Source organism: Danaus plexippus, assembly GCF_018135715.1.
Source record: "Danaus plexippus chromosome 16 unlocalized genomic scaffold, MEX_DaPlex mxdp_23, whole genome shotgun sequence".
Taxonomy (NCBI): domain Eukaryota; kingdom Metazoa; phylum Arthropoda; class Insecta; order Lepidoptera; family Nymphalidae; genus Danaus; species Danaus plexippus.
The window spans coordinates 4264528-4290759 of NW_026869851.1; the positions used below are offsets into that span (position 1 = coordinate 4264528).

Genomic DNA, 26232 nt, shown 5'->3' on the forward strand with positions numbered 1-26232 from the left:
TTAACTATTTTAATAAACCACTTATTCAGACTCTACATGTGTACTCTTATAGACAATAATATTTTTTTTTGTTTTTTTTTTTCCTATATAAATGGAAAAATAAAAAGAAGTAACAGTTCTCTGAAAGCCCCTACTTGAGACCAACGAAACGAAAAGCGATCCCATGATGTTGTTGTAAATCCTTGTTTATCATTTTACCTTGATTAGACTTTTTATTTTTTCTATCTTTAGATGGAATAAAATCAATTCCTAGCTGTCTCAAATTGTGACTGAGTTTTATCTCGAGCTGATAGTTTTATCTCAAGGATGACTGCGGATTATACATCAGCCTCCCCGAAATCTGAGAAGCTGGAACTGCGCAAAGGTGAATCTCATAAAACCACGTGATGTGCACGAACCTTGCATCTATCATCTAGTATCACGTACGAAATACCAGACCAGTATCTGATATTTCCCCATCAAAACCCTTGATTCTTACAAAAAAAATCACGATACAAATGTTAGCGTTTTGTGATCACCATGATAAAACCGTAATCATAATCTATAAACATCAGATTCTTTAATCTACCTATGTGAACATTACTCAAATAGACGAGAAAAAACACCACTGAATCTACCTGGCAGTTAGGTAAGTTCGGCTATATTTATATATTAGCATTGTTTGAAGACCACATATTCTGATCCAAGGGAATAAGTCATATTTTTACCAAAAAACTTTTCATTCCTCAAACTTTTCATAACTCAACTATAAATTTAAATACGCGAGAAAATCAGATCCTTCCTTTACAGTCGGATGAAAGGAAAAATATATATTTTCTAAATTAACGACAGTTATGAAAGGGCTGTCAAACAGAAAATAATAAATTTAAACAAAATTTATTTATTATTATTCATTTTATTCAAAGCGGAGACGTTTCGATAAATATTTACAAACCTATAAAATGTGACGAAAATGTCCAACACTTACTTTATCGTAATCAAAACGGTAAAATGAAAAATAAGTAAACCGAAAATACAGTTTTATTTAAGTAGGTACTAATAAAAATCTTAAAAATTATTATTATGTATTTGAAATCAATTATATACATTGTTGTTTTGGTTGTGTTGTCGATAAATATTTATTTTATAGGATGAAAATAAAGACCTAATAGAATATATAAAATCTCAAGTCTCCATATCCGAATAAAAGTTTAGACTTATTAGTATATATTTTTTCAGTCCTTGAAAAATATTACTCTCATCAGTTACGTGGGTCTTATAAGGAGTTTCGTTAAATAAAAATTTTTACTTTGTTACTTTTAGCTGAACCGTACACACGCTTATATATTAAGGATGCAGCATTTGTGATATTCAAACTTTTAATAGTGTTTTGATAAGTGAAATGTTAAACATGTGTCCAAAGATATGCTTATTAACAATAGCGATGCTAGTAACCGAAATAAAAGGGGTGATTTATTTTCTAAATGGTAAGTAAATATCACTCTCACTGAGTTATTTAATATATCTATATTATTAATTCTAATTTATTAATAGACACCGAGTATAACCGTATGCCTCCTGTTTATAAACTTGATGATTACAAAACCTGTCTTGAAAAGCCAACCGATGTTTATTGTAACGTGGATTTCAATTTGATTTCCGACACAGAAAATGAACTGCTGACAATGATTCACGTATGTTTATCCGTATTAATATTTTTTTACTTAAAATCACCGTCTATTGAAACAATTTTAATATTTTAGGAATATTCGGAACACACATGCACACATTACAATCATTCCCAACTGAATCACGGTATCTGCTACACTCAGCGATGCCAAAATTACATAGACCATACGAAGATGAAGACATCAATTGAAAAATGCCTTAATGATACGTTTATGAAGGAATATGGTTTGAGTACTCAAGTGACAAGATTCAATTGTCACAGTCTATCTGACACTAAGCGAGAGCTTGACAAATCCGATATAGCAGTCGCTATCCTTCTATTGACGATTGTCTTGTTAAACGTTGCTGGAACTATCTATGATTACAATAGAAAAGAAAATATAAAAGGTACTAATTATTAACTAAGGTATTATTTATTATAAATATTTAGTATACGTATAAAAAATATATTTGTTACAGAAAAAAAATATCTTCTTTGTTTCTCAATTGCACGAAACTGGAAGAAGCTTACATCTTATGATTCAAATGCAGAAAGTCAAATAGAATACCTTAAGGGACTAAATGGAATTCGGTATAAAAAATTAAACATACATACGTTTTCTGACAACATTTTTATTGCTGTCGATACGTTTTAAGAAATTATTAATAACATAGATACAAAAACAGAAGAGGTGGCCTAGAGGTTAAAGGCATGCCTCTAGGGCATGAGGTAGCGGGTTCGAAACCTGGCAAGTACCAATGTGATTTTCCCGAGTCATTCGTACTTTCTAAGAGTATTTAGAACCCACTGACAGATGGTGAAGGAAAACATAGTGAAGAAACCTGGACTTTATAATTTCAAATTATGCTTTTGAAATCGCCAATGCGCCTTGAGCAAGCGTGGTGTGCAATCTTCTTGATGATGATGAAAATAGATACTTATGACATTATAAAGAAGATCTTAAAAAAATGATATAAAAAACTGATTTCATATTTTTTAGATGTATCATTCTCGTCGGTGTGATAATGGTTCATGTCACGTGGCCAAACATGCGAGCAGGAGAAAATCTTCATGTTTTGGAACTAGTTAGTAACCTAACGTAGATTAGAAAAAAATCAATTAACATCTTTCTCACTTCAACTATTGTTTGTTACAGTCATTTTATAATGTACGACAGAATATAATGATGACTGGATCACTTGGAATTCAGATAAATTTTCTTATTTCGGGATTTCTGTTGGCACACAATACCGAGATGTATATGGAAAATAATAGCATTAACTGGTACTCCATCCCTAAAAGTATTATATCACGATTTTTCAGGTAACATCCACTATATATGTGTAGCTCTTGTACCTATACTTTAAATAATGAACGGCAATTTTTGTCCTATCAGAATAACACCAGTTTATGCCGTGGTTATAGCAGTAAGTGCTACTTGGATAAAATATTTAGGACCCGGGCCGCTGTGGCAGGTAACTAAAGATTTTTATTGTGATCCTCATAAATTGACTTTTTTATTATTCATTATCTTTTGTTCTCAAAATGAGGCAATGTCCTTTACTATTACATATAAATAATTCAATATTATTATTTATTTTTTCACATAACTGTAAGGATACTGGGAATGTGCTGTACTCTCACTGTAGGAGTGGATGGTGGCGCAATCTACTGTACATAAACAACTACAAATATAACTCCCAATGCTTACTGCACTGTTGGTATGACATTAGAGTTATCTTCTTATAAAGATATGAGAAAATGAAACGTCTAAATTCTTAACTCTTTCCGCACTAAAACAGTTATTGTAAATAATGCTACCAATAAATTGTGACAGCTAATAATTTATATTCAACAATAAAATTTTATATATCAAATAAATACAGGATAATGTCTCCGTAGGTATCTTGGAGCGGATATGCAATTGTATTGCTTGGGAATAATTCTATGCGTGATTTTGAAGAAGAAAAGTCTGAGGAAACCTGTGTTGGCTGGTGTTTTATTATTAGGGATTGCTGCGATAGCTATTCACACTTACGTTCGTGATTTAGATCCAATATTAATTTTGTCTCCGGGGTATCTATGTAATTTATTATGATTGATTATTTGAATATATAAATAAATTACTGCCTACAATCAAAATACTATTATAAATTAGTTATTTTCAAACTAATTAGGTGTTATAAGTTCAGCTTACTTTTATTTTTACATGTTACGTATATTTTAGAGAAGTTAAGACGCTGTTTTGGACCGCTCCCACTTTCAACGAGACGTATAAAATGGGCCACGCTAATATACCCAGCTTTATCATTGGCATGATGCTTGGTTACTACGTATATGAAAAACAAAAAACCGGATTACAAGTACCAAAGAGTAGAGTGAGTTATGGAAATGTGCTTCTATATTGTAGTTTTAATTTGGTTTATGAATGATTGTTTGCTAAAGATTAAATAAACACCTAATGACCAATAATTTTCCTTATGTCCAAAGTTATATTTCTTTATATTCTTGAATATTTTGAGCATGTATGTATCATGGAGATCATTATGTCTCATTTTAAGAATTTACACAATTTCACAATTTCCTTCAAACGTACTATACTACAAATTTTATATTAAAATTCAAAGAATAACTTTTTGTTTATTTTACTTTCAACATAAATTGCATGGATTTTTAATTAAAAAAAATCAATAACGACTTTAATCAATGAACTTCTAACTAATTTTAATCGCTTAACATCTACTGATATATGTAAGCATTATTCTCTACTCCTCTAATAGGTTTTTATTATTTACAGGGGCTAAGATATATTTACTGGGCGCTAGTACCCCTGGCAATGGCTGTCATGTTCTCAGGAGAGCTGTTCTATCGTGATGCGCCCCGCGATCCACTTTCAGTCCGCGTCGCGTATGCGGCTCTAATCAAACCCATATTCTCATCCCTGATAGCTATGCTTTTATTAGGAATGATATTTAAAATAGAAAGTAAGACTCATTACTGAATTATAATGATTTATTCTTTTTTTTATTTCTTATGGCCACCTTAAGATTTGTGTCGATAAAATTGTATTTTTCAGATGTGTTTCGGAGAGTATTAGAATGGGACATGTGGATAATACCAAGCCGTCTGTCTTATTCCGTCTATATAAATCACATGGTATTAATAAGACTGTATATAGGATTGAGCCATTCTTTATTTTCTGTTTCCGATACGAACATGGTTAGTTTTTAAATTGATTTTCCACTGTACATGCTTGTGACGTACACGATCATTATCGGCTCCTATTTGTTTATTTTTAATGTCAGAAACTTATGAAAAAAAAAAATTAAGTAATCTTTCTTCTTTTTTTCAGAATTTGTTGACTGTTTGTGTGACGCTATTTTCGTTAATCGTCGCCGTTCCACTGTGTTTGCTGATTGAGATTCCATTTCTTCAAGTCTTTAAATGTTACGTAATTGGAAATAATAAGAAAAAAGAAATTGAAAAATCATTGTAAAGAAATAATAATAATAATATCTTTGACAAAAAGCTAAAGCAAAAGACTAAGATGAAATTGCATATTTGTTTGATACAAAGTACATTATTGTTATAACGAACATAGCTATATGATAGTAGAATATTAATTTAGTTTAAGTAATTTTTATTGAATTTTTTATTGATTTCGTAATAATTACTTTTTTGTTTGTTGTTTTTTTTTAATTGATTGAGATGTATTATTTAATTATAATAATTTTAAATTGTTTAGCGACAAACAATCTGGTACTACTACAATGATAGTAACTTTCATTTAAAAATTGAGTTACATCGTTTCAATAGAAATAGTAGGATTATAATCATTTGTTACAAGTTGTGGTTCTTATAAGGTTTGATGTTTTAAGAGTTTTATCTTGTTTACATTGTAATTTAAGAGATATTCAATAAACATTAACAAGAAGATTAGTTTTATATTGTTGTTAAAAACAGGTCGCAGGTTCAAATGGTGCTCGTGTCGATGAAATTTTCATTTTATACCATTTTATAGTTTGCATTTTTATTCAAATATGTGCTAGACTTTACTGCAATGTTAAAAACGCCACCAAACAAATTATTTTTATCATGAGATTCGTTTAATATCAATGCTTTACTATTCAAAAAGATTATACAAATATCGAATTTATTATACCTTGCTCATAATCCGATGAGCTCAAATTAAATAATAATAAATAAAAAGCCTTTTTATTTCTTGTAAAAAGTAACAGAGTATTTGATTTATGCTTCCATTGTTAACTAATGAGTATCTTCTTTTTATTCTCTTCCATTTGCATTTGCCTACTATTTGATTAACAATATAATATTTTGACGAATTTAGACAAAATTCTAATTACCCTATGATTTAAATACTTAATCTAATCTACAAGAACCCCTCCACGGGTGTAGGCCTCCTCCAAAGAAGCCCAAATGTCTCTGTTTTGGGCTGTTTGTATCCAACTCTGACCAGCGATTTTGCGGATATCGTCTTCCCATCTCGTGAGCGGTCTTCCCCTTTGACGTTTTCCCCACGGACCTCACCATAAAGTTACCGTTTTTGTCCATCTTTCGTCAGTCATTCTCGCTACATGCCCTGCCCACTTCCATTTCAGTTTCTGTGAATAGTTCAGCGCATCTGTGGCATTAGTTATGCTCCTTATTTTGGTGTGACGTATTTTTTGGATTCTTTTGATTTTTAGCATGCTTCGTTCTAAACCTCTTTGACAAGCGACAATTTTCTTCTTTACTTTGGTCGTGTGCTTCCAGGTCTGGCAAGCGTAAGTTAGGCAAGGTAACAAGCAGCTAGACATTACTTTTGTCTTTATACTTACTGGCATACTGCTTTTAAAAATTTCACGCAGACTCCAATATTTGTTCCAGGTAAGTTGGATTCTCCTCTCGATTTCTAGATGGTTGCTACTACTATCAAAGCTGACTTGTTTGCCTAGATATATATATTTATTTGTATATTTCAATGTTTCCTTGTCGACTGATATTGTCTTTTCTGAACCGTTTGTCATCAACATTGTTTTTGTGAGGTTCATCTCTAAGCCCACCTTTTTGCTTGCCACATTTAAGGAATGAATCATAGCCTGTAATTGTACGCTAGATTCTGATAAGAGTACCAAATCGTCAGCGAATCGTAGGTGGTTCAGATAGTTTCCGTCTATGTTGATGCCTTTAGTTTTCCAGTCTAGCTTTCTTATTATGGACTCTAGAATGGCAATAAACAGAGTCGGGGAGCCTGGGTCGCCTTGTCTCATCCCTCTCTCTATGGGGAAGCATGGGCCTGCACTTTCCAATTTGACTCTACCTCTATTGTTTTTGTAAATATTTCTTAATATTTGAATGTACCCGTCTTGTACGCCTTGTTCGGCTAGCGCCTTCCATATACTTGAATGTGAAACTGAGTCGAAAGCTTTTTTATAGTCGATGAAGACGATGTACAGTGCTCTTTGTTTTTCTTTGTATTTTTCCATAACTAGTTCAAGGGTGTGGATATGATCAATAGTCGAATAATTCTTCCTAAATCCAGCTTGTTCTTTGGGTTGTTCGGCGTCTATTATGGTGCCTATTCTTTGGTTTATGAGAGAGGAGAATAGTTTGTAGGTACTGGGCAACAGGCTTATTGGCCTATAGTTCCCAACCTCGCATGGGTCTCCTTTTTTATAGATGAGTATAATATCTGACTCGGACCATTGTGTTGGTGTTGTTGAGGATTTCAATATTCGGTTAAAAAGGACAGTCAGCGGTTGAGCCAGTAGTAATACTGCCGATTTTAATGCTTCATTTGTAATGTTGTCGGAGCCGGGACTTTTATTTGCTTTTAGTCTATTTATTGCTTGGGTTACTTCTGTTGTAGTGAATGGTATGCATTCATTTGAATTTGCAGCTCTGAATGTGTTACTTAGATCGGGATTTTCCTCGTAGCTTTTCTGATTTTGCGTGCTATAAAGTGATCTGTAGAATTTTGTTGCAATTTCTTTGATTTCGTGGCGACTGTTTGCGGTTTTTCCTTCACTTTTTAGACCGTCGATCCATTTCCTGTTTGCTCTTAGCTCTTTAAACGCTCTTTTTGAACTGCCTGATTGAATTAAGTGTTTCTCGACGGTATCCGCTCTGTATCTTGCATAATCTTGCTTTATACGTTTGCTTACTAATTTGTATAGCGCTGAGAGTTCGTTTTTCATAGACCTGTTTTTGTTTTTAGTGTTTAGTAGTAGCTTTCTTCTCTCCATGAGAGCTACCGTGTTATCTGATAATATCTTATGTCTTTTATGTGGTTTTTTACTAGGTGGTATTTTTGCGTTCTGGAGGCTTTGGGTGATTGCATTTACTATGTTATTGTAATAGGATTGCACTGGAACATTATCGTGAGGGTCAAGTGGATTTGGTAGGCTTGCTGAGAGGTACTCGTGGTATAGGGTTTCTTCATCATCATTCTTCAGGCTGGAGTTATAGTTGTGTTGTGAGTAGCCAGACCGGTTCTTTTTCGTTTTTAGCGATTTTATTGTTGCTCTGACGGGTCTATGGTCAGAAGGAAAATTAAGATTTAGCACTTCTATATTTTGTACCATATTGGGTTTGTTAGACAGAATGTAGTCTATTTCGTTTTTGTAGTCCCCACTTGGTGAACGCCACGTCCATCTTCGCTTCGGTTTCTTTGAAAAGTAGGTATTTAAAATTGCTGTTTTATTTTCGAGTGCAAAATCTATAAGCCTTTGTCCTCTGTTGTTTCTTGTACCGTAGCCGTTTGGTTTTGTTATCAAGTATTCATCTGCCTTTGGTTGACCTATTTTGGCATTGAAGTCGCCCATGATTATGTATATTCTATAAGCTAGGTTGATGGCTTTGTACAAGTCTGCATAGAAGTTTTCTAGTTCTTCATCTTTTGTTGCCTCTGTTGGGGCATACAATTGTATTATGGACAACTTTTTGTCCTGTATACTTATGTTCAGTAGTGCGACTCTTTCGGATATACCCATGAAGCTATCTATGTTACTCTTGTGTTCTATATTGATTAGAAATCCGACACCGTATTGCCCTTGAGTCCGTCCTGTGTAGCAGAGTATACAGTTATCGTATTCTTCGATCTTTGTACCCATGCGACGCATTTCTGATAATCCAATTATATCAAAATTAATGCTTTTAAGAGCTTCTGTCAGCTCTAGTAGTCGACTGTACGACGACAACGTTCTGACGTTGTATGTTATTATGTAGAGTTTATTGTTTGATCTAGAAGTGGAGTTTTGAGTTTTGATGTTAATTATTTTCTTTGGAGGGTTTTGGTCGTAATCTTCCACGGCGACCAACCGGTTTGGAAGATGGTTATTGTTGCTGATCTCATTTTGCTCATATGTGTAGTTCGTGCAATGGGGGTGGTTTAATTGCTATGCTTTATTGTCTCTATTTTCAGTATTTTGCCTTTGGGTTGTACTGTTAGTATTTTTGTTGACTAGGAACTGGAGCATGCTTGGCTTTACAATACCCTCGGGCAAGCTGTTCGAACTTAGTATGGGTGCATGTGTTTTCAGAGTTTTATTCTTCTTTGTGGCCTGTGTGGTATTGTCGCTTTGTGGTTTGAAGGTATCAACTGGTGTCACAGGGAGTGGCCTTTTGTTGTTAGATTTCTGTATGACTAGTTTATCATATTGAATTCTCACATTATTTCCCTTCTCTTTCTCTATTTTCGCTTGCTCTAGCAGCTCCTTTCTTTTCTCTAATATTTGTTTGGGAAAGTCTTCTTTCAGGTAAAATTGAGTATCTTTCAAAACTCTTTTCTGTTTCAAAATATGAATTTTCTGACCGAGAGTTACAAAGGTTATTATTATTGGGCGTGGTCTATCTCCTCGTTTGCCTATTCTTTTTATTCCTTGGATATCGCGAGCTTCTAAGGTAATATTGAAGCGTTCATTAATAAAATTGGTTATGTTGGTTTGTAGCTCATTATAGGATTTTTCTTTTTCTTCAATTCCAAAAAAGACTAAGTTTCTCTCTCTCGCTTGCTTTTCTAAGAAATAGATTCTTTTTTCTTGGTTTTCTACCTTTTCTTTCAGTATTTCTTGATTTTTCTCCCAATTGAAGAACCTTTCTTCTAAATAATTATTAATATTTTCTGTGACTTGTTTCGCAACGTCTTCTCCGCTTTTTTTAATTGCTATTTTTTGATTGTCGAGTTCTTTTTGGATGTTTTTAAGTGCGTTCATAATTTCCTCCATGGTTGATATACATGGTTAGCTTTGTTTTTGGTAGAGGTGCTGCCCTCTCTTGTTAGGTGTTTGCGCTACTGCGCCCACGTAGTACGCTAGTGGTGCGCGTGCGTTCAGTACTTGATGGCTATTGACAGACGACCTGCTTCGGGCGTTATACAATAGATGGCGCTATTCGTATGTTTCTTAGAGATTTGTCGTATTGTTCGAATTTTGCAAATCACTTGATTTTGAGGTTATGTTTATTATTGGGAAATACACTGGGGTTGTTTTTTGCTGTTGATTATACGTGTTTTGCAGATTTATGGCACTTGTACACTGTTGTTCATAAGTCTTGATAGGTACACTGGATTCCTATAAGAAAAACACTGTTGATGAGACTGTCCTCTGGTTTTTGTTATATACTGTTAATATGACAGCACTTTGCACCGAGTCTCCAATATATGATATTTTTCGTACAGTTCTTTAAAACAATTAGCACTTTTAACACTTCTAAAGGACTTGTTAATATTTTAAAAACTTATTTTATTGCAGAGATGATGTTGACAAAGGCACAGTGGCGCCACCCTTTCGAGCTCAAATTATGACCTCCTTATTTATATTTTGCTTTCACAATATTTTACTACAAAGTTTATATTTCACACTTATGTTTTATAGCAACGTATCCTATAAAATTGTAATAAATCTATTAGGAAGTATTTTCTACTAAGAAATTCCACCTTTTTGAAGGTTAACTTATTAATTAAACCACTTATTCAGACTCTACATGTGTACTCTTATAGACATTTTTTTTTATATTTTTTCCTATATAAATGGAAAAATAAAAAGAAATAACAGTTCTCTGAAAGCCCCTACTTGAGACCATCGAAACGAAAAGCGATCCCATGATGTTGTTGTAAATCCTTGTTTATCATTTTACCTTGATTAGACTTTTTATTTTTTCTATCTTTAGATGGAATAAAATCAATTCCTAGCTGTCTCAAATTGTGACTGAGTTTTATCTCGAGCTGATAGTTTTATCTCAAGGATGACTGCGGATTATACATCAGCCTCCCGAAATCTGAGAAGCTGGAACTGCCCAAAGGTGAATCTCATAAAACCACGTGATGTGCACGAACCTTGCATCTAGTATTCATCACGTACGAAATACCAGACCAGTATATGATATTTCCCCATCAAAACCCTTGATTCTTACAAAAAAATCACGATACAAATGTTAGCGTTTTGTGATCACCATGATAAAACCGTAATCATAATCTATAAACATCAGATTCTTTAATATACCTATGTGAACATTACTCAAATTGACCGAGAAAAAACACCACTGAATCTACCTGGCATTTAGGTAAGTTCGGCTATATTTATATATTAGCATTATTTGAAGACCACATATTCTGATCCAAGGGAATAAATCATATTTTTACCAAAAAACTTTTCATTCCTCAAACTTTTCATAACTCAACTATAAATTTAAATACGCGAGAAAATCAGATCCTTCTTTTACAGTCGGATGAAAGGAAAAATATATATTTTCTAAATTAACGACAGTTATGAAAGGGCTGACAAACAGAAAATAATAAATTTAAACAAAATTTATTTATTATTATTCATTTTATTCAAAGCGGAGACGTTTCGATAAATGTAAATATTAAACCTATAAAATGTGACGAAAATGTCCAACACTTACTTAATCGTAATCAAAACGGTAAAATAAAAAATAAAACCGAAAATACAGTTTTATTTAAGTAGGTACAAATAAAAATCTTAAAAATTATTATTATGTATTTGAAATCAATTATATACATTGTTGTTTTGGTTGTGTTGTCGATAAATATTTATTTTATAGGATGAAAATAAAGACCTTTTTTTTTTTTAATGACGCAGGGAAACTCTTTTTGCGAGCCGTCTCGCCGGCCTTGGTGGGGCCGGAGAGGATGTGTGAGACTCGACCTGGGCAGGTCCCTACTCACTAAAACCACTGCGAAAGCCATCGGCCGCTACGTTGGTGCACCCCGGATCTGTCAGCGACAGGGCACACCAGCGACTGGCCGGTCCTGGCAAAGACCGGACTTACTCCCTCGGAGAAAAGATCCCGTCAATTAGGATCGCCCCGACGACGCCGAGCTTTCACAGGAGCCGGGTTACCAGTCCGACCCCAGCCCGTAGTGGAGGGGCGCTATTGGAGGCGTTGCGAATATCTCCTCCGGCGCAACCCCGTCCGTCGTCTGCGGAGGGAGGGTGCATCAGCCGCAACCTCCCGTTCCCGCTCAGATGCCTCCTTCGTGGACATGACCGTCTCACAGAAGGAGGACACCGCCATCCAGGACCTGTCACTCTCAAGCATCTTCTCCGCGACACTCGAAAACGACAAGCCCACTCCGCCGAGCGCCGCCACAAGGTCTTGGCGCTGCGCAGCCCATCTCGGGCACACCTCGAGGGTGTGCTGGGCCGAGTCCACCGCAGCGCCGCACTCATAGCAGCCTACTCCCGGCTCTCTCCTGGCCGTCCGACACAAGTAGTCCCCGAAGCAGCCGTGCCCGGTGAAAACCTGCGTCAGACGGAAAGTGAGGGGTTTGCGTTTCCGCCTCATCCAACGCTCTAGGACCGGACGGAGCGCAGCCGTTGAACGTTTACCGTACGGCTGGACCACCAGGTCCTCCCCCCACTCCCGCATAAGGCGCGACTCCCCCTGCCGGCGGACCGCCCGAATCTCCTCAGACGAAGGGTTCTCTCCGAGAGCCCTCCTACCCGAGACGTAAGATAACACCTCGGCGAGAACCGACGCCACAAGATCCCAAGGTGGATCGCCGGCAAGAGCCGTCGCAGCGGCCCAGGAGACCGTACGGTACCCCCTAACCACCCACACCGCGGGCGCCCTTTGCGCCGAGCGTAGAAGGGCCTTGACCCCGCGGCTCATCGGGCGATCAGCCCAAAATGAAAATAAAGACCTAATATAATATATAAAATCTCAAGTCTCCATATCCGAATAAAAGTTTAGACTTATTAGTATATATTTTTTCAGTCCTTGAAAAATATTACTCTCATCAGTTACGTGGGTCTTATAAGGAGTTTCGTTAAATAAACATTTTTACTTTGTTACTTTTAGCTGAACCGTACACACGCTTATATATTAAGGATGCAGCATTTGTGATATTCAAACTTTTAATAGTGTTTTGATAAGTGAAATGTTAAACATGTGTCCAAAGATATGCTTATTAACAATAGCGATGCTAGTAACCGAAATAAAAGGGGTGATTTATTTTCTAAATGGTAAGTAAATATCACTCTCACTGAGTTATTTAATATATCCATATTATTAATTCTAATTTATTAATAGACACCGAGTATAACCGTATGCCTCCTGTTTATAAACTTGATGATTACAAAACCTGTCTTGAAAAGCCAACCGATGTTTATTGTAACGTGGATTTCAATTTGATTTCCGACACAGAAAATGAACTTCTGACAATGATTCACGTATGTTTATCCGTATTAATATTTTTTTGCTTAAAATCACCGTCTATTGAAACAATTTTAATATTTTAGGAATATTCGGAACACACATGCACACATTACAATCATTCCCAACTGAATCACGGTATCTGCTACACTCAGCGATGCCAAAATTACATAGACCATACGAAGATGAAGACATCAATTGAAAAATGCCTTAATGATACGTTTATGAAGGAATATGGTTTGAGTACTCAAGTGACAAGATTCAATTGTCACAGTCTATCTGACACTAAGCGAGAGCTTGACAAATCCGATATAGCAGTCGCTATCCTTCTATTGACGATTGTCTTATTAAACGTTGCTGGAACTATCTATGATTACAACAGAAAAGAAAATATAAAAGGTACTAATTATTAACTAAGGTATTATTTATTATAAATGTTTAGTATACGTATAAAAATATATTTGTTACAGAAAAAAAATATCTTCTTTGTTTCTCAATTGCACGAAACTGGAAGAAACTTACATCTTATAATTCAAATGCAGAAAGTCAAATAGAATACCTTAAGGGACTAAATGGAATTCGGTATAAAAAACTAAACATACATACGTTTTCTGACAACATTTTTATTGCCGTCGATACGTTTTAAGTAATTATTAATAACATAGATACAAAAACAGAAGTGGTGGCCTAGAGGTTAAAGGCATGCCTCTAGTGCATGAGGTAGCGGGTTCGAAACCTGGCAAGTACCAATGTGATTTTCCCGAGTCATTCGTACTTTCTAAGAGTATTTAGAACCCACTGACAGATGGTGAAGGAAAACATAGTGAAGAAACCTGGACTTTATAATTTCGAATTATGCTTTTGAAATCGCCAATGCGCCTTGAGCAAGCGTGGTGTGCAATCTTCTTGATGATGATGAAAATAGATACTAATGACATTATAAAGAAGATCTTAAAAAAATGTTATAAAAAACTGATTCCATATTTTTTAGATGTATCATTCTCGTCGGTGTGATAATGGTTCATAACACGTGGCCATACATGCGAGCAGGAGAAAATCTTCATGTTTTGGAACTAGTTAGTAACCTTTTTTTTTTTTTTTTTTTTTTTTTTTTTGATGACGCAGGGAAACTCTTTTTACGAGCCGTCTCACCGGCCTTGGTGGGGCCGGAGAGGATGTGTGAGACTCGACCTGGGCAGGCCCCTACTCACTAAAACCACTGCGAAAGCCATCGGCCGCTATGTTGGTGCACCCCGGATCTGTCAGCAACAGGGCACACCAGCGACTGGCCGGTCCTGGCAAAGACCGGACTTACTCCCTCGGAGAAAGGGGGCGATCCCGGCAATTAGGATCGCCCCGACGACGCCGGGCTTTCACAGGGGCCGGGTTACCAGCCCGACCCCAGCCCGGAGTGCAGGGGCGCTATTGGAGGCGTTGCAAATATCGCCTCCGGCGCACCCCCGTCCGTCGCCTGCGGAGGGAGGGTGCATCAGCCGCAACCTCCCGTTCCCGCTCAGATGCCTCCTTCGTGGACATGACCGTCTCACAGAAGGAGGACACCGCCATCCAGGACCTGTCACTCTCAAGCATCTTCTCCACGACACTCGAAAGCGACAAGCCCACTCCGCCGAGCGCCGCCACAAGCTCTTGGCGCTGCGCAGCCCATCTCGGGCACACCTCGAGGGTGTGCTGGGCCGAGTCCACCGCAGCGCCGCACTCATGGCAGCCCCCTCCCGGCTCTCTCCTGGCCACCCGACACAAGTAGTCACCGAAGCAGCCGTGCCCAGTGAAAACTTGCGTCAGACGGAAAGTGAGGGGTTTGCGTTTCCGCCTCATCCAACGCTCTAGGACCGGACGGAGCGCAGCCGTTGTACGTTTACCGTACGGCTGGCCCGCCAGGTCCTCCCCCCACTCGCGCATAAGGCGCGACTCCCCCTGCCGGCGAACCGCTCGGATCTCCTCTGACGAAGGGTTCTCTCCGAGAGCTCTCCTACCCGAGATGTAAGAGAACACCTCGGCGAGAACCGACGCCACAAGATCCCAAGGCGGATCGCCGGCAAGAGCCGTCGCTGCGGCCCAGGAGACCGTACGGTACCCCCTAACCACCCTCACCGCGGGCGCCCTTTGCGCTGAGCGCAGAAGGGCCTTGACCCCGCGGCTCATCGGGCGATCAGCCCAAACGGGAGCACCGTACGTGGCTATACTCCGACAGACCCCAGAGTATAGCCGCCTGCAAGCTGCGCTGGGACCTCCGAGGTTCGGGAGGAATTTCCCCAGCGCACCTGCCGTCCTCATGACCTTCGGCCCCAACTCCCTGAAATGGGGCACGAAGGTCCACCCTCCGTCAAGGGTGAGCCCCAGATATTTCATGGTTGGGCTCACCCTGACCCTCCCTCCTCCTATGAGGAGGGTGGCACCCGGTGGGGGTCCTTTCCGCCCAGTCCCGCGGAAGAGGAGGGCTTCGGTCTTGTCGATTCTGACCCGAAGCCCCAACTTCTCTATGCGGCTGATCACAAGGTCAGTTCCGACCTCGGCCAGCCGCACCGCCTCCTTGTAGCTCCGTCCCCGGGATAAGACGAGGGTGTCATCTGCATAGCAAATGACACCCATCCCGGGGAGGAGGCGACTCCGCAGGACCCAGTCATACCCGACGTTCCACAGGACAGGTCCCAATACCGAACCCTGTGGAACGCCGTTGTCGACTGTCCACCACTCTATGGACCCCCTCCGGTTCTCGACTGCCACCCTCCTCTGGGAGAGGTAGCTGCCTAACAGCCTCCTCAGATACAGGGGCACTCCGAAGTATTCGAGTGCCGCCTGTATCGCGCTGTGTGGGAGGCTGTTGAAGGCGTTGGCGATGTCCAGCGACACCGCCAACACTACCTCTCCTCTGCGTTCCGCCTCTTCCGTCACCGCCCTCAGGCGTTTGAGGGCATCGACGGTCGACCGGTGGGCTCGGAACCCGAACTGAAACTCTGAAAGTCCCGGTCCCGAGCCTTCCTCCAGGTGCCGAACAAGACGGGTGGCTATGATCTTCTCAAAAGCCTTCCCCGCCTCGTTCAGCACGACCACCGGTCGCACCGCCGAAGCCGAGTCCGGAGGCCGGCTGCCTTTCGGAAGTAGGCATAGCCGGCCTTCCTTCCAGGCCCTCGGGAACTGCTCGGACCTCAGGCAGAGGTCGAACAGCTCCCTGAGGGCACCTCCGAGGTGCACCAGGGAGAGGGCCAGAACCCTCCCGTGCACCCCGTCTGGACCCGGTGCGCTCTTCTTACTCTGGAGGCGAGCCAGAATTGCCTCCATTTCAGATTCCGTGACGGTAGGTGGAACGCGGTCGCCCTCTTCCAGCGTCTGCCGAGCCATTCTGGGGGGAGTGAATCCCGCCGGGGCGTCGGGGAAGAGTTCCCCGACGATCCCCCTCAGAACAGTCGGCTGGAGCACTTCCGTGATGGGGGCCGACTGGGCGCAGATTTTATTCCGCGCCCGCTTGTACGGTCGGCCCCAGGGGTCTCGATCGAGCCCCTCCACCAGCTCCAGCCAGGCTGCCTCCTTGGCTCGGCGGATGGCCTGCTGCAGGATCAACTTCTTCGCCACGTAGACCCTGTACAGCCGGCCATCACGCTCCTCGTCCTGGGGGCGGCGTCGCCTGCTCCGGGTGTATGCCCTCCTGGCCCCATTGCAGGCGACCCGGAGGTCGGAAATGTGGTCCGACCACCAGTACACCGCACCCCGTGGGGGTGGATATCCAACGGGGGGCATCGCGGCTCTGCAGACGTTACGGAGAACGTCCCCAAAGCGACTAGCCCCCTCTTCCGCCCCCAACTCCCAACTTCCCGGGAGACTCCAGCGGCCGACAACGGCCGCTTCCTCAGCCAGTTCCCGGTTGAGCTTTGATAATGCCCAACGCGGAAACCGACTTCTCTCCCGAGACGACGAGGAACTCGACGCTGGACTCCGGCGACCGGCAAGAGTGGCAGACACTTCGAACCGTATGTAGCGGTGGTCAGAAAGCGTCTCCACTCCTGCCTCAACCCTCCATCCCTCCACTCTGCGTGCGATGGTCGGAGTGGCGAACGAGACGTCCACCACTGAACCTCCCGACCTTCGCACGCACGTCTGGACTGTCCCCGTGTTCAGTAGGGACAGCCCGGCAGTTAGCGCCCATTCCTCCAGCTCCCTTCCTCTGGGTGTTGTGAGGGGGTTTCCCCACGCCGTGGACTTGGCGTTGAGGTCCCCCATCACAACCACCTGGAGAGGCGCTAACTGCCCTACCACCGGCCCGAGAGTGTCGAGAAAACTCTCAAAGGCCGATAGGTCGCGGTTCGGGGAGAAATATACCCCGACTATGGCAATCTCCCCCCGAACCGCCGCCACATACCCGTGGCCCCTCGCCTTGACTGCGAGGGGGGGCACGGCGCCCGGCCGCGTGACGATCGCCACGGAGCCGCCCGTGTCTCCCGCCCAATGAGGTAGGGCAGGGACATAGTACGGCTCCGCTATGACCGCCACGTCAACGGCCCACTCCACCATGGACTGCAGGAAGAGGTCCTGAGCCCCGGCGCAGTGGTTCCCGTTGGCCTGCAGGAAACTGAGATGTCCGGCCATTATTCGGACATCTCAGCTCCCGACGCCCGCCTCGAAACCCCCGCCCTTTGTGGCTGGGCCGGGAGTTTCCCACGGGTGGAAGGGGGGCAGCATGAATGCCCCCCCATCACATGGTCCGCCGGCTTGCTCGCGTCAGCGCACACAGCGCAGCGCGGTGACGCGGAGCACTGGGCGGACTTGTGGCCCTCCTTGCCGCAGCGGTAGCACAAACCGCTGCGGTCTTTTGGGCTGGGGCACGCGGCCGCAACGTGCCCCGTTCCCAAGCACTTGAAGCAGTGCTTGGGTCGTGCCTCCATGTGCGAGAGCCGCACTTGGCTCCACCCGACCGACAGGCTGCCCAACTGCAGCAGCTTTTTAGCCGCCGCAGCCGGCACCTCCACCAGGGCAGAACCTGTGCCGCGAGGCCCATGTCGCACGCTACGAACCCTAACCTGGGCCTCGGTGCAGCCCCCCTCCTGCGCGACCGCGGTTATTAAGCGATCCGCGGTCGTCGCGTCATTGAGGCCCGTGACTCTCATGTCCGTGAATTTCACGGGCCTCGAAACCTCCACCTCCTCCGCCAGTGCGGACTTCAGCTTCGCGGCCAGAGCATCTGCTTTGTCCGCACTGGCTGTGCCGGGCACCTCGATTATCCGGGCCCCTGTGGCCGTCGAGCGTATCCTTAGGGGCCCGATGCCCAGCTCCTTCGTATCTATCTCCCTCTCGGCCCTGAGAAGGACCGACAAGTAAGACGCTCCCTTGGCCGCTGCTTCAGGCCGTAACTTAAGTATTACGGCCTGTGAGCGTGGGAGCGCCACTTTTTTGGGGCCCTCCTTAGGGCCCGCCTTCTTCTTAGGTTGTGGCGCCGGCGTCTTGTGTACCGGCACCACCTCCTTCTTCTTTGGGGCCTTGCGGCGGACCACCTCCGTCCATCCTGCCGCTTTGGCCCCGTTCCCCATTTTACCCTTTTCGGCCCCTCCAGCAGACGTGGATGGACCGAACGCAGTCCAAACCACCTCCTTCCCCCCCTTAGACTTTTGGCCTTTCCCCTTGGAAGGCGCAGGGAGGGAAGGGAACTCTTCGTCGGAGGATATCGCCGGCGCTGATGCCGCCTGTGAAGGGGCACACACCTTGGCTCTCCTTTGCAGGGCTGCCTGACGGATCGCCCTTCTGGCCTCTACGGCGACGGCCGAGCTGTCACCCGCCAGGGGAGGTCGGGCAACTACTTCCTGTTTGAGCCGGGACTCTAGTGCGGCCAACCGCCCATCCACCAAATTGCCAACCATTCGGGCAATGTTGGCCTCCAACACTTCGAGCTGGTCCCGGCTCGTTGGGCCATCCGAGGCCACCCTAGAAGCCGCTGCCTTCTCCCTCCGCATCTCTTCATATTGGAGCCGGTGAGCACGTACCTCCTCCTTGAGACCCGCATTTTCTCTCTGGAGCCGCCCAATGTCGGCTCTCAGACGGTGGGTCTCCTCTGCCTCTGTACGTGTCACCAGCACGTCCAGCGCTTCCCGAAGGAAAGCAGAGGCCTTCATTATCTTGGAAGAGTACCCCCCTTTCAGATTGGTACTCTTCCCAACCAACTCTTTAATAATGTCGAGGCTTTTCTCAGCCTCGAGCATTATCTTTTCCGCTCCCATACTCTCCAGCTCCAGTGGGAGCTCCTTCTTCTTAGTTTTCGCCCCACTCTTCCCCTTCCCGAGGCTCCTTTCAAGGCAGGCCTCGAAGGCGGCCTCCGAGTCCTCCTCCTCACGATCCCGTAGGAATTTCCTCGCCTTGGCCAACGTACGTCCGCGGCCTCGCCTTCCCACCGGATCCTTTCCCCGTAAAACCCCGCCCCCAGTCTCGGTGTCGGAGCCCGACACCTCCGAAAAGAGGCGCTTGGCTCCTAACACCGACTCTGGGCGCGATGACATTGAGTCGTCGGCACCAAAACCATCCTCTAACCGATTGCCCGTTTTCCCCCCCCGGACATCCCCCCTCCATCATCCTCTCTATCATCCATCTCTACACACTCAAACACACTCACAGACAACTCCAAACAATAACAAACGCCAACGACAACACTAAGAACAAGATAATATGTTTCAACTAGTTAGTAACCTAACGTAGATTAGAAAAAAATCAATTAACTTCTTTCTCACTTCAACTATTGTTTGTTACAGTCATTTTATAAAGTACGACAGAATATATTGATGACTGGATCACTTGGAATTCAGATAAATTTTCTTATTTCGGGATTTCTGTTGGCACACAATACCGAGATGTATATGGAAAATAATAGCATTAACTGGTACTCCATCCCTAAAAGTATTATATCACGATTTTTCAGGTAACATCCACTATATATGTGTAGCTCTTGTACCTATATTTTAAATAATGAACGGCAATTTTTGTCTTATCAGAATAACACCAGTTTATGCCGTGGTTATAGCAGTAAGTGCTACTTGGATAAAATATTTAGGACCCGGGCCACTGTGGCAGGTAACTAAGGAGTTTTATTGTGATCCTCATAAATTGACTTTTTTTATTATTCATTATCTTTTGTTCTTAAAATAAGGCAATGTCCTTTACTATTACATATAAATAATTCAATATTATTATTTATTTTTTCACATAACTGTAAGGATACTGGGAATGTGCTGTACTCTCACTGTAGGAGTGGATGGTGGCGCAATCTACTGTACATAAACAACTACAAATATAACTCCCAATGCTTACTGCACTGTTGGTATGACATTAGAGTTATCTTCTTATAGAGATATGAGAAAATGTAACGTCTAAATTCTTAACTCTTTCCAAACTAAAACAGTTATTGTAAATAATGCCACCAATAAATTGTGACAGCTAATAATTTATATTGAACAATAAAATTTTATATATCAAATAAATACAGGATAATGTCTCCGTAGGTATCTTGGAGCGGATATGCAATTGTATTGCTTGGGAATAATTCTATGCGTGATTTTGAAGAAGAAAAGTCTGAGGAAACCTGTGTTGGCTGGTGTTTTATTATTAGGGATTGCTGCGATAGCTATTCACACTTACGTTCGTGATTTAGATCCAATATTAATTTTGTCTCCGGGGTATCTATGTAATTTATTATGATTGATTATTTGAATAAATAAATAAATTACTGCCTACAATCAAAATACTATTATAAATTAGTTATTTTCAAACTAATTAGGTGTTATAAGTTCAGCTTACTTTTATTTTTACATGTTACGTATATTTTAGAGAAGTTAAGACGCTGTTTTGGACCGCTCCCACTTTCAACGAGACGTATAAAATGGGCCACGCTAATATACCCAGCTTTATCATTGGCATGATGCTTGGTTACTACGTATATGAAAAACGAAAAACCGGATTACAAGTACCAAAGAGTAGAGTGAGTTATGGAAATGTGCTTCTATATTGTAGTTTTAATTTGGTTTATGAATGATTGTTTGCTAAAGATTAAATAAACACCTAATGACCAATAATTTTCCTTATGTCCAAAGTTATATTTCTTTATATTCTTGAATATTTTGAGCATGTATGTATCGTGGAGATCATTATGTCTCATTTTAAGAATAATTGGCTGACATAATTTCCTTCAAACGTACTATACTACAAATTTTATATTAAAATTCAAAGAATAACTTATTGATTATTTTACTTTCCCATAAATTGCATGGATTTTTAATTAAAAAAAATCAATAACGACTTTAATCAATGAACTTCTAACTAATTTTAATCGCTTAACATCTACTGATATATGTAAGCATTATTCTCTACTCCTCTAATAGGTTTTTATTATTTACAGGGGCTAAGATATATTTACTGGGCGCTAGTACCCCTGGCAATGGCTGTCATGTTCTCAGGAGAGCTGTTCTATCGTGATGCGCCCCGCGATCCACTTTCAGTCCGCGTCGCGTATGCGGCTCTAATCAAACCCATATTCTCATCCCTGATAGCCATGCTTTTATTAGGAATGATATTTAAAATAGAAAGTAAGACTCATAACTAAATTATAAGGATTTTTTTTTTTTTTTATTTCTTATGGCCACTTTAAGATTTGTGTTGATAAAATTGTATTTTTCAGATGTGTTTCGGAGGGTATTAGAATGGGACATGTGGATAATACCAAGCCGTCTGTCTTATTCCGTCTATATAAATCACATGGTATTAATAAGACTGTATATAGGATTGAGCCATTCTTTATTTTCTGTTTCCGATACGAACATGGTTAGTTTTTAAATTGATTTTCCACTGTACATGCTTATGACGTACACGATCATTATCGGCTCCTATGTGTCTATTTTTAATGTCAGACACTTATCAAAAAAAAAATTAAGTAATCTTTCTTCTTTTTTTCAGAATTTGTTGACTGTTGGTGTGACGCTATTTTCGTTAATCGTCGCCGTTCCACTGTGTTTGCTGATTGAGATTCCATTTCTTCAAGTCTTTAAATGTTACGTGATTGGAAATAATAAGAAAAAAGAAATTGAAAAATCATTGTAAAGAAATAATAATAATAATATCTTTGACAAAAAGATAAAGCAAAAGACTAAGATGAAATTGTATATTTGTTTGATACAAAGTACATTATTGTTATAACGAACATAGCTATATGATAGTAGAATATTAATTTAGTTTAAGTAATTTTTACAAAATTTTTTATTGATTTCATAATAATTACTTTTTTGTTTGTTTTTTTTAATTGATTGAGATGTATTATTTAATAAAAATAATTTTAAATAGTTTAGCGACAACAATTAGCGACAAACAATCTGGTATACTACAACGATGGTAACTTTTATTTAAAAATTGAGTTACATCGTTTCAATAGAAATAGTAGGATTATAATCATTTGTTACAAGTTGTGGTTCTTATAAGGTTTGATGTTTTAAGAGTTTTATCTTGTTTACATTGTAATTTAAGAGATATTCAATAAATATTCACAAGAAGATTAGTTTTATATTGTTGTTAAAAACAGGTTGCAGGTTCAAATGGTGCTCGTGTCGATGAAATTTTCATTTTATACCATTTTATAGTTTACATTTTTATTCAAATATGTGCTAGACTTTACTGCAATGTTAAAAACGCCATCAAACAAATTATTTTTATCATGAGATTCGTTTAATATCAATGCTTTACTATATAAAAAGATCATACAAATATCGAATTTATTATACCTTGCTCATAATCCGATGAGCTCAAATTATGACCTCCTTATTTATATTTTGCTTTCACAATATTTTACTACAAAGTTTATATTTCACACTTATGTTTTATAGCAACGTATCTTATAAAATTGTAATAAATCTATTAAGAAGTATTTTCTACTAAGAATTCCACCTTTTTGAAGGTTAACTATTTAATTAAACCACTTATTCAGACTCTACATGTGTACTCTTATAGACAATAATATTTTTTTTTATATTTTTTTTTGTATATAAATGGAAAAATAAAAAGAAGTAACAGTTCTCTGAAAGCCCCTACTTGAGACCATCGAAACGAAAAGCGATCCCATGATGTTGTTGTAAATCCTTGTTTATCATTTTACCTTGATTAACTTTTTATTTTTTCTATCTTTAGATGGAAAAAAATCAATTCCTAGCTGTCTTAAATTATGACTGAGTTTTATCTCGAGCTGATAATTTTATTTCAAGGATGACTGCGGATTATACATCAGCCTCCCGAAATCTGAGAAGCTAAAACTGCCCAAAGGTGAATCGCAAAAAACCACGTGATGTGCACGAACCTTGCATCTAGTATTCATCACGTACGAAATACCAGACCAGTATCTGATATTTCCTCATCAAAACCCTTGATTCTTAGAAAAAAAATTACGATACAAATGTTAGCGTTTTGTGATCATCATGATAAAACCGTAATCATAATCTATAAACATCAGATTCTTTAATATACCTATGTGAACATTACTCAAATTGACCGAGAAAAAACACCACTGAATCTACCTGGCATTTAAGTAAGTTCGGCTATATTTATATATTAGCATTATTTGAAGACCACATATTCTGATCCAAGGGAATAAATCATATTTTTACCAAAAAACTTTTCATTCCTCAAACTTTTCATAACTCAACTATAAATTTAAATACGCGAGAAAATCAGATCCTTCTTTTACAGTCGGATGAAAGGAAAAATATATATTTTCTAAATTAACGACAGTTATGAAAGGGCTGTCAAACAGAAAATAATAAATTTAAACAAAATTTATTTATTATTATTCATTTTATTCAAAGCGGAGACGTTTCGATAAATGTAAATATTAAACCTATAAAATGTGACGAAAATGTCCAACACTTACTTAATCGTAATCAAAACGGTAAAATAAAAAATAAGTAAACCGAAAATACAGTTTTATTTAAGTAGGTACTAATAAAAATCTTAAAAATTATTATTATGTATTTGAAATCAATTATATACATTGTTGTTTTGGTTGTGTTGTCGATAAATATTTATTTTATAGGATGAAAATAAAGACCTAATATAATATATAAAATCTCAAGTCTCCATATCCGAATAAAAGTTTAGACTTATTAGTATATATTTTTTCAGTCCTTGAAAAATATTACTCTCATCAGTTACGTGGGTCTTATAAGGAGTTTCGTTAAATAAACATTTTTACTTTGTTACTTTTAGCTGAACCGTACACACGCTTATATATTAAGGATGCAGCATTTGTGATATTCAAATTTTTAATAGTGTTTTGATAAGTGAAATGTTAAACATGTGTCCAAAGATATGCTTATTAACAATAGCGATGCTAGTAACCGAAATAAAAGGGGTGATTTATTTTCTAAATGGTAAGTAAATATCACTCTCACTGAGTTATTTAATATATCTATATTATTAATTCTAATTTATTAATAGACACCGAGTATAACCGTATGCCTCCTGTTTATAAACTTGATGATTACAAAACCTGTCTTGAAAAGCCAACCGATGTTTATTGTAACGTGGATTTCAATTTGATTTCCGACACGGAAAATGAACTGCTGACAATGATTCACGTATGTTTATCCGTATTAATATATTTTTACTTTAAATCACCGTCTATTGAAACAATTTTAATATTTTAGGAATATTCGGAACACACATGCACACATTACAATCATTCCCAACTGAATCACGGTATCTGCTACACTCAGCGATGTCAAAATTACATAGACCATGCGAAGATGAAGACATCAATTGAAAAATGCCTTAATGATACGTTTATGAAGGAATATGGTTTGAGTACTCAAGTGACAAGATTCAATTGTCACGGTCTATCTGACACTAAGCGAGAGCTAGACAAATCCGATATAGCAGTCGCTATCCTTCTATTGACGATTGTCTTATTAAACGTTGCTGGAACTATCTATGATTACAACAGAAAAGAAAATATAAAAGGTACTAATTATTAACTAAGGTATTATTTATTATAAATGTTTAGTATACGTATAAAATAAACATTTGTTACAGAAAAAAAATATCTTCTTTGTTTCTCAATTGCACGAAACTGGAAGAAACTTACATCTTATAATTCAAATGCAGAAAGTCAAATAGAATACCTTAAGGGACTAAATGGAATTCGGTATAAAAAATTAAACATACATACGTTTTCTGACAACATTTTGATTGCTGTCGATACGTTTTAAGAAATTATTAATAACATAGATACAAAAACAGAAGAGGTGGCCTAGAGGTTAAAGGCATGCCTCTAGTGCATGAGGTAGCGGGTTCGAAACCTGGCAAGTACCAATGGGATTTTCCCGAGTCATTCGTACTTTCTAAGAGTATTTAGAACCCACTGACAGATGGTGAAGGAAAACAGAGTGAAGAAACCTGGACTTTATAATTTCAAATTATGCTTTTGAAATCGCCAAAGCGCCTTGAGCAAGCGTGGTGTGCAATCTTCTTGATGATCATGAAAATAGATACTTATGACATTATAAAGAAGATCTTAAAAAAATGATGTAAAAAACTGATTCCATATTTTTTAGATGTATCATTCTCGTCGGTGTGATAATGGTTCATGTCACGTGGCCAAACATGCGAGCAGGAGAAAATCTTCATGTTTTGGAACTAGTTAGTAACCTAACGTAGATGAGAAAAAAATCAATTAACTTCTTTCTCACTTCAACTATTGTTTGTTACAGTCATTTTATAATGTACGACAGAATATAATGATGACTGGATCACTTGGAATTCAGATAAATTTTCTTATTTCGGGATTTCTGTTGGCACACAATACCGAGATTTATATGGAAAATAATAGCATTAACTGGTACTCCATCCCCAAAAGTATTATATCACGATTTTTCAGGTAA

The 26232-nt window shown here is 39.7% G+C and overlaps 3 protein-coding genes across 4 annotated transcripts; all 3 read left to right on the top strand.

Annotated features, from left to right (window-relative positions):
• The first annotated feature begins 1306 nt into the window (after nucleotides 1–1306).
• Nucleotides 1307–5239, top strand: LOC133320252 (O-acyltransferase like protein-like). Of its 2 annotated transcripts, XM_061528105.1 has the most exons (13): nucleotides 1307–1466; nucleotides 1534–1673; nucleotides 1743–2055; nucleotides 2128–2239; nucleotides 2649–2733; nucleotides 2805–2971; nucleotides 3045–3123; nucleotides 3266–3369; nucleotides 3551–3724; nucleotides 3876–4026; nucleotides 4446–4632; nucleotides 4725–4867; nucleotides 5001–5239. In XM_061528105.1, the coding sequence occupies exons 1-13, from the start codon at nucleotides 1382–1384 to the stop codon at nucleotides 5142–5144; spliced, it is 1884 nt and encodes a 627-aa protein (XP_061384089.1). In that variant the 5' UTR covers nucleotides 1307–1381; the 3' UTR covers nucleotides 5145–5239. The 2 variants fall into 2 exon arrangements, with proteins under 2 accessions (XP_061384089.1, XP_061384090.1); XM_061528106.1 differs by lacking the exon at nucleotides 1534–1673.
• A 7735-nt stretch (nucleotides 5240–12974) lies between these two features.
• Nucleotides 12975–22859, top strand: LOC116771941 (uncharacterized). Its single transcript, XM_061528246.1, has 19 exons — nucleotides 12975–13134; nucleotides 13202–13341; nucleotides 13411–13723; nucleotides 13795–13906; nucleotides 14316–14400; nucleotides 17040–17285; nucleotides 17861–18126; nucleotides 18259–18651; nucleotides 18718–19027; nucleotides 19156–19390; nucleotides 19521–19830; nucleotides 20052–20240; nucleotides 20314–20392; nucleotides 20536–20639; nucleotides 20821–20994; nucleotides 21146–21296; nucleotides 21714–21900; nucleotides 21993–22135; nucleotides 22268–22859. Exons 1-19 carry the CDS (start codon nucleotides 13050–13052, stop codon nucleotides 22409–22411), a joined length of 3666 nt encoding a protein of 1221 aa, XP_061384230.1. The 5' UTR covers nucleotides 12975–13049; the 3' UTR covers nucleotides 22412–22859.
• A 1711-nt stretch (nucleotides 22860–24570) lies between these two features.
• LOC133320301 (uncharacterized) lies at nucleotides 24571–26232 on the top strand. The gene is made up of 6 exons (XM_061528247.1): nucleotides 24571–24723; nucleotides 24791–24930; nucleotides 25000–25312; nucleotides 25385–25496; nucleotides 25906–25990; nucleotides 26062–26232. Exons 1-6 carry the CDS (start codon nucleotides 24639–24641, stop codon nucleotides 26230–26232), a joined length of 906 nt encoding a protein of 301 aa, XP_061384231.1. The 5' UTR covers nucleotides 24571–24638.

Bases quoted from the DNA above. Each gene is read 5' to 3' on its own strand.
- LOC133320301 (XM_061528247.1), top strand. From the start codon at position 24,639: ATGTTAAACATGTGTCCAAAGATATGCTTATTAACAATAGCGATGCTA. The intron at 24,724-24,790 runs GTAAGTAAATAT...ATTTATTAATAG, and splicing joins GGTGATTTATTTTCTAAATG to ACACCGAGTATAACCGTATG. The intron at 25,991-26,061 runs GTTAGTAACCTA...TGTTTGTTACAG, and splicing joins ATCTTCATGTTTTGGAACTA to TCATTTTATAATGTACGACA.
- LOC116771941 (XM_061528246.1), top strand. From the start codon at position 13,050: ATGTTAAACATGTGTCCAAAGATATGCTTATTAACAATAGCGATGCTA. The intron at 13,907-14,315 runs GTATAAAAAACT...CATATTTTTTAG, and splicing joins AAGGGACTAAATGGAATTCG to ATGTATCATTCTCGTCGGTG. The intron at 19,831-20,051 runs GTCGGCACCAAA...ACTTCTTTCTCA, and splicing joins GGGCGCGATGACATTGAGTC to CTTCAACTATTGTTTGTTAC.
- LOC133320252 (XM_061528105.1), top strand. From the start codon at position 1,382: ATGTTAAACATGTGTCCAAAGATATGCTTATTAACAATAGCGATGCTA. The intron at 3,370-3,550 runs GTATGACATTAG...ATGTCTCCGTAG, and splicing joins CAATGCTTACTGCACTGTTG to GTATCTTGGAGCGGATATGC. The intron at 4,868-5,000 runs GTTAGTTTTTAA...TCTTTTTTTCAG, and splicing joins CTGTTTCCGATACGAACATG to AATTTGTTGACTGTTTGTGT.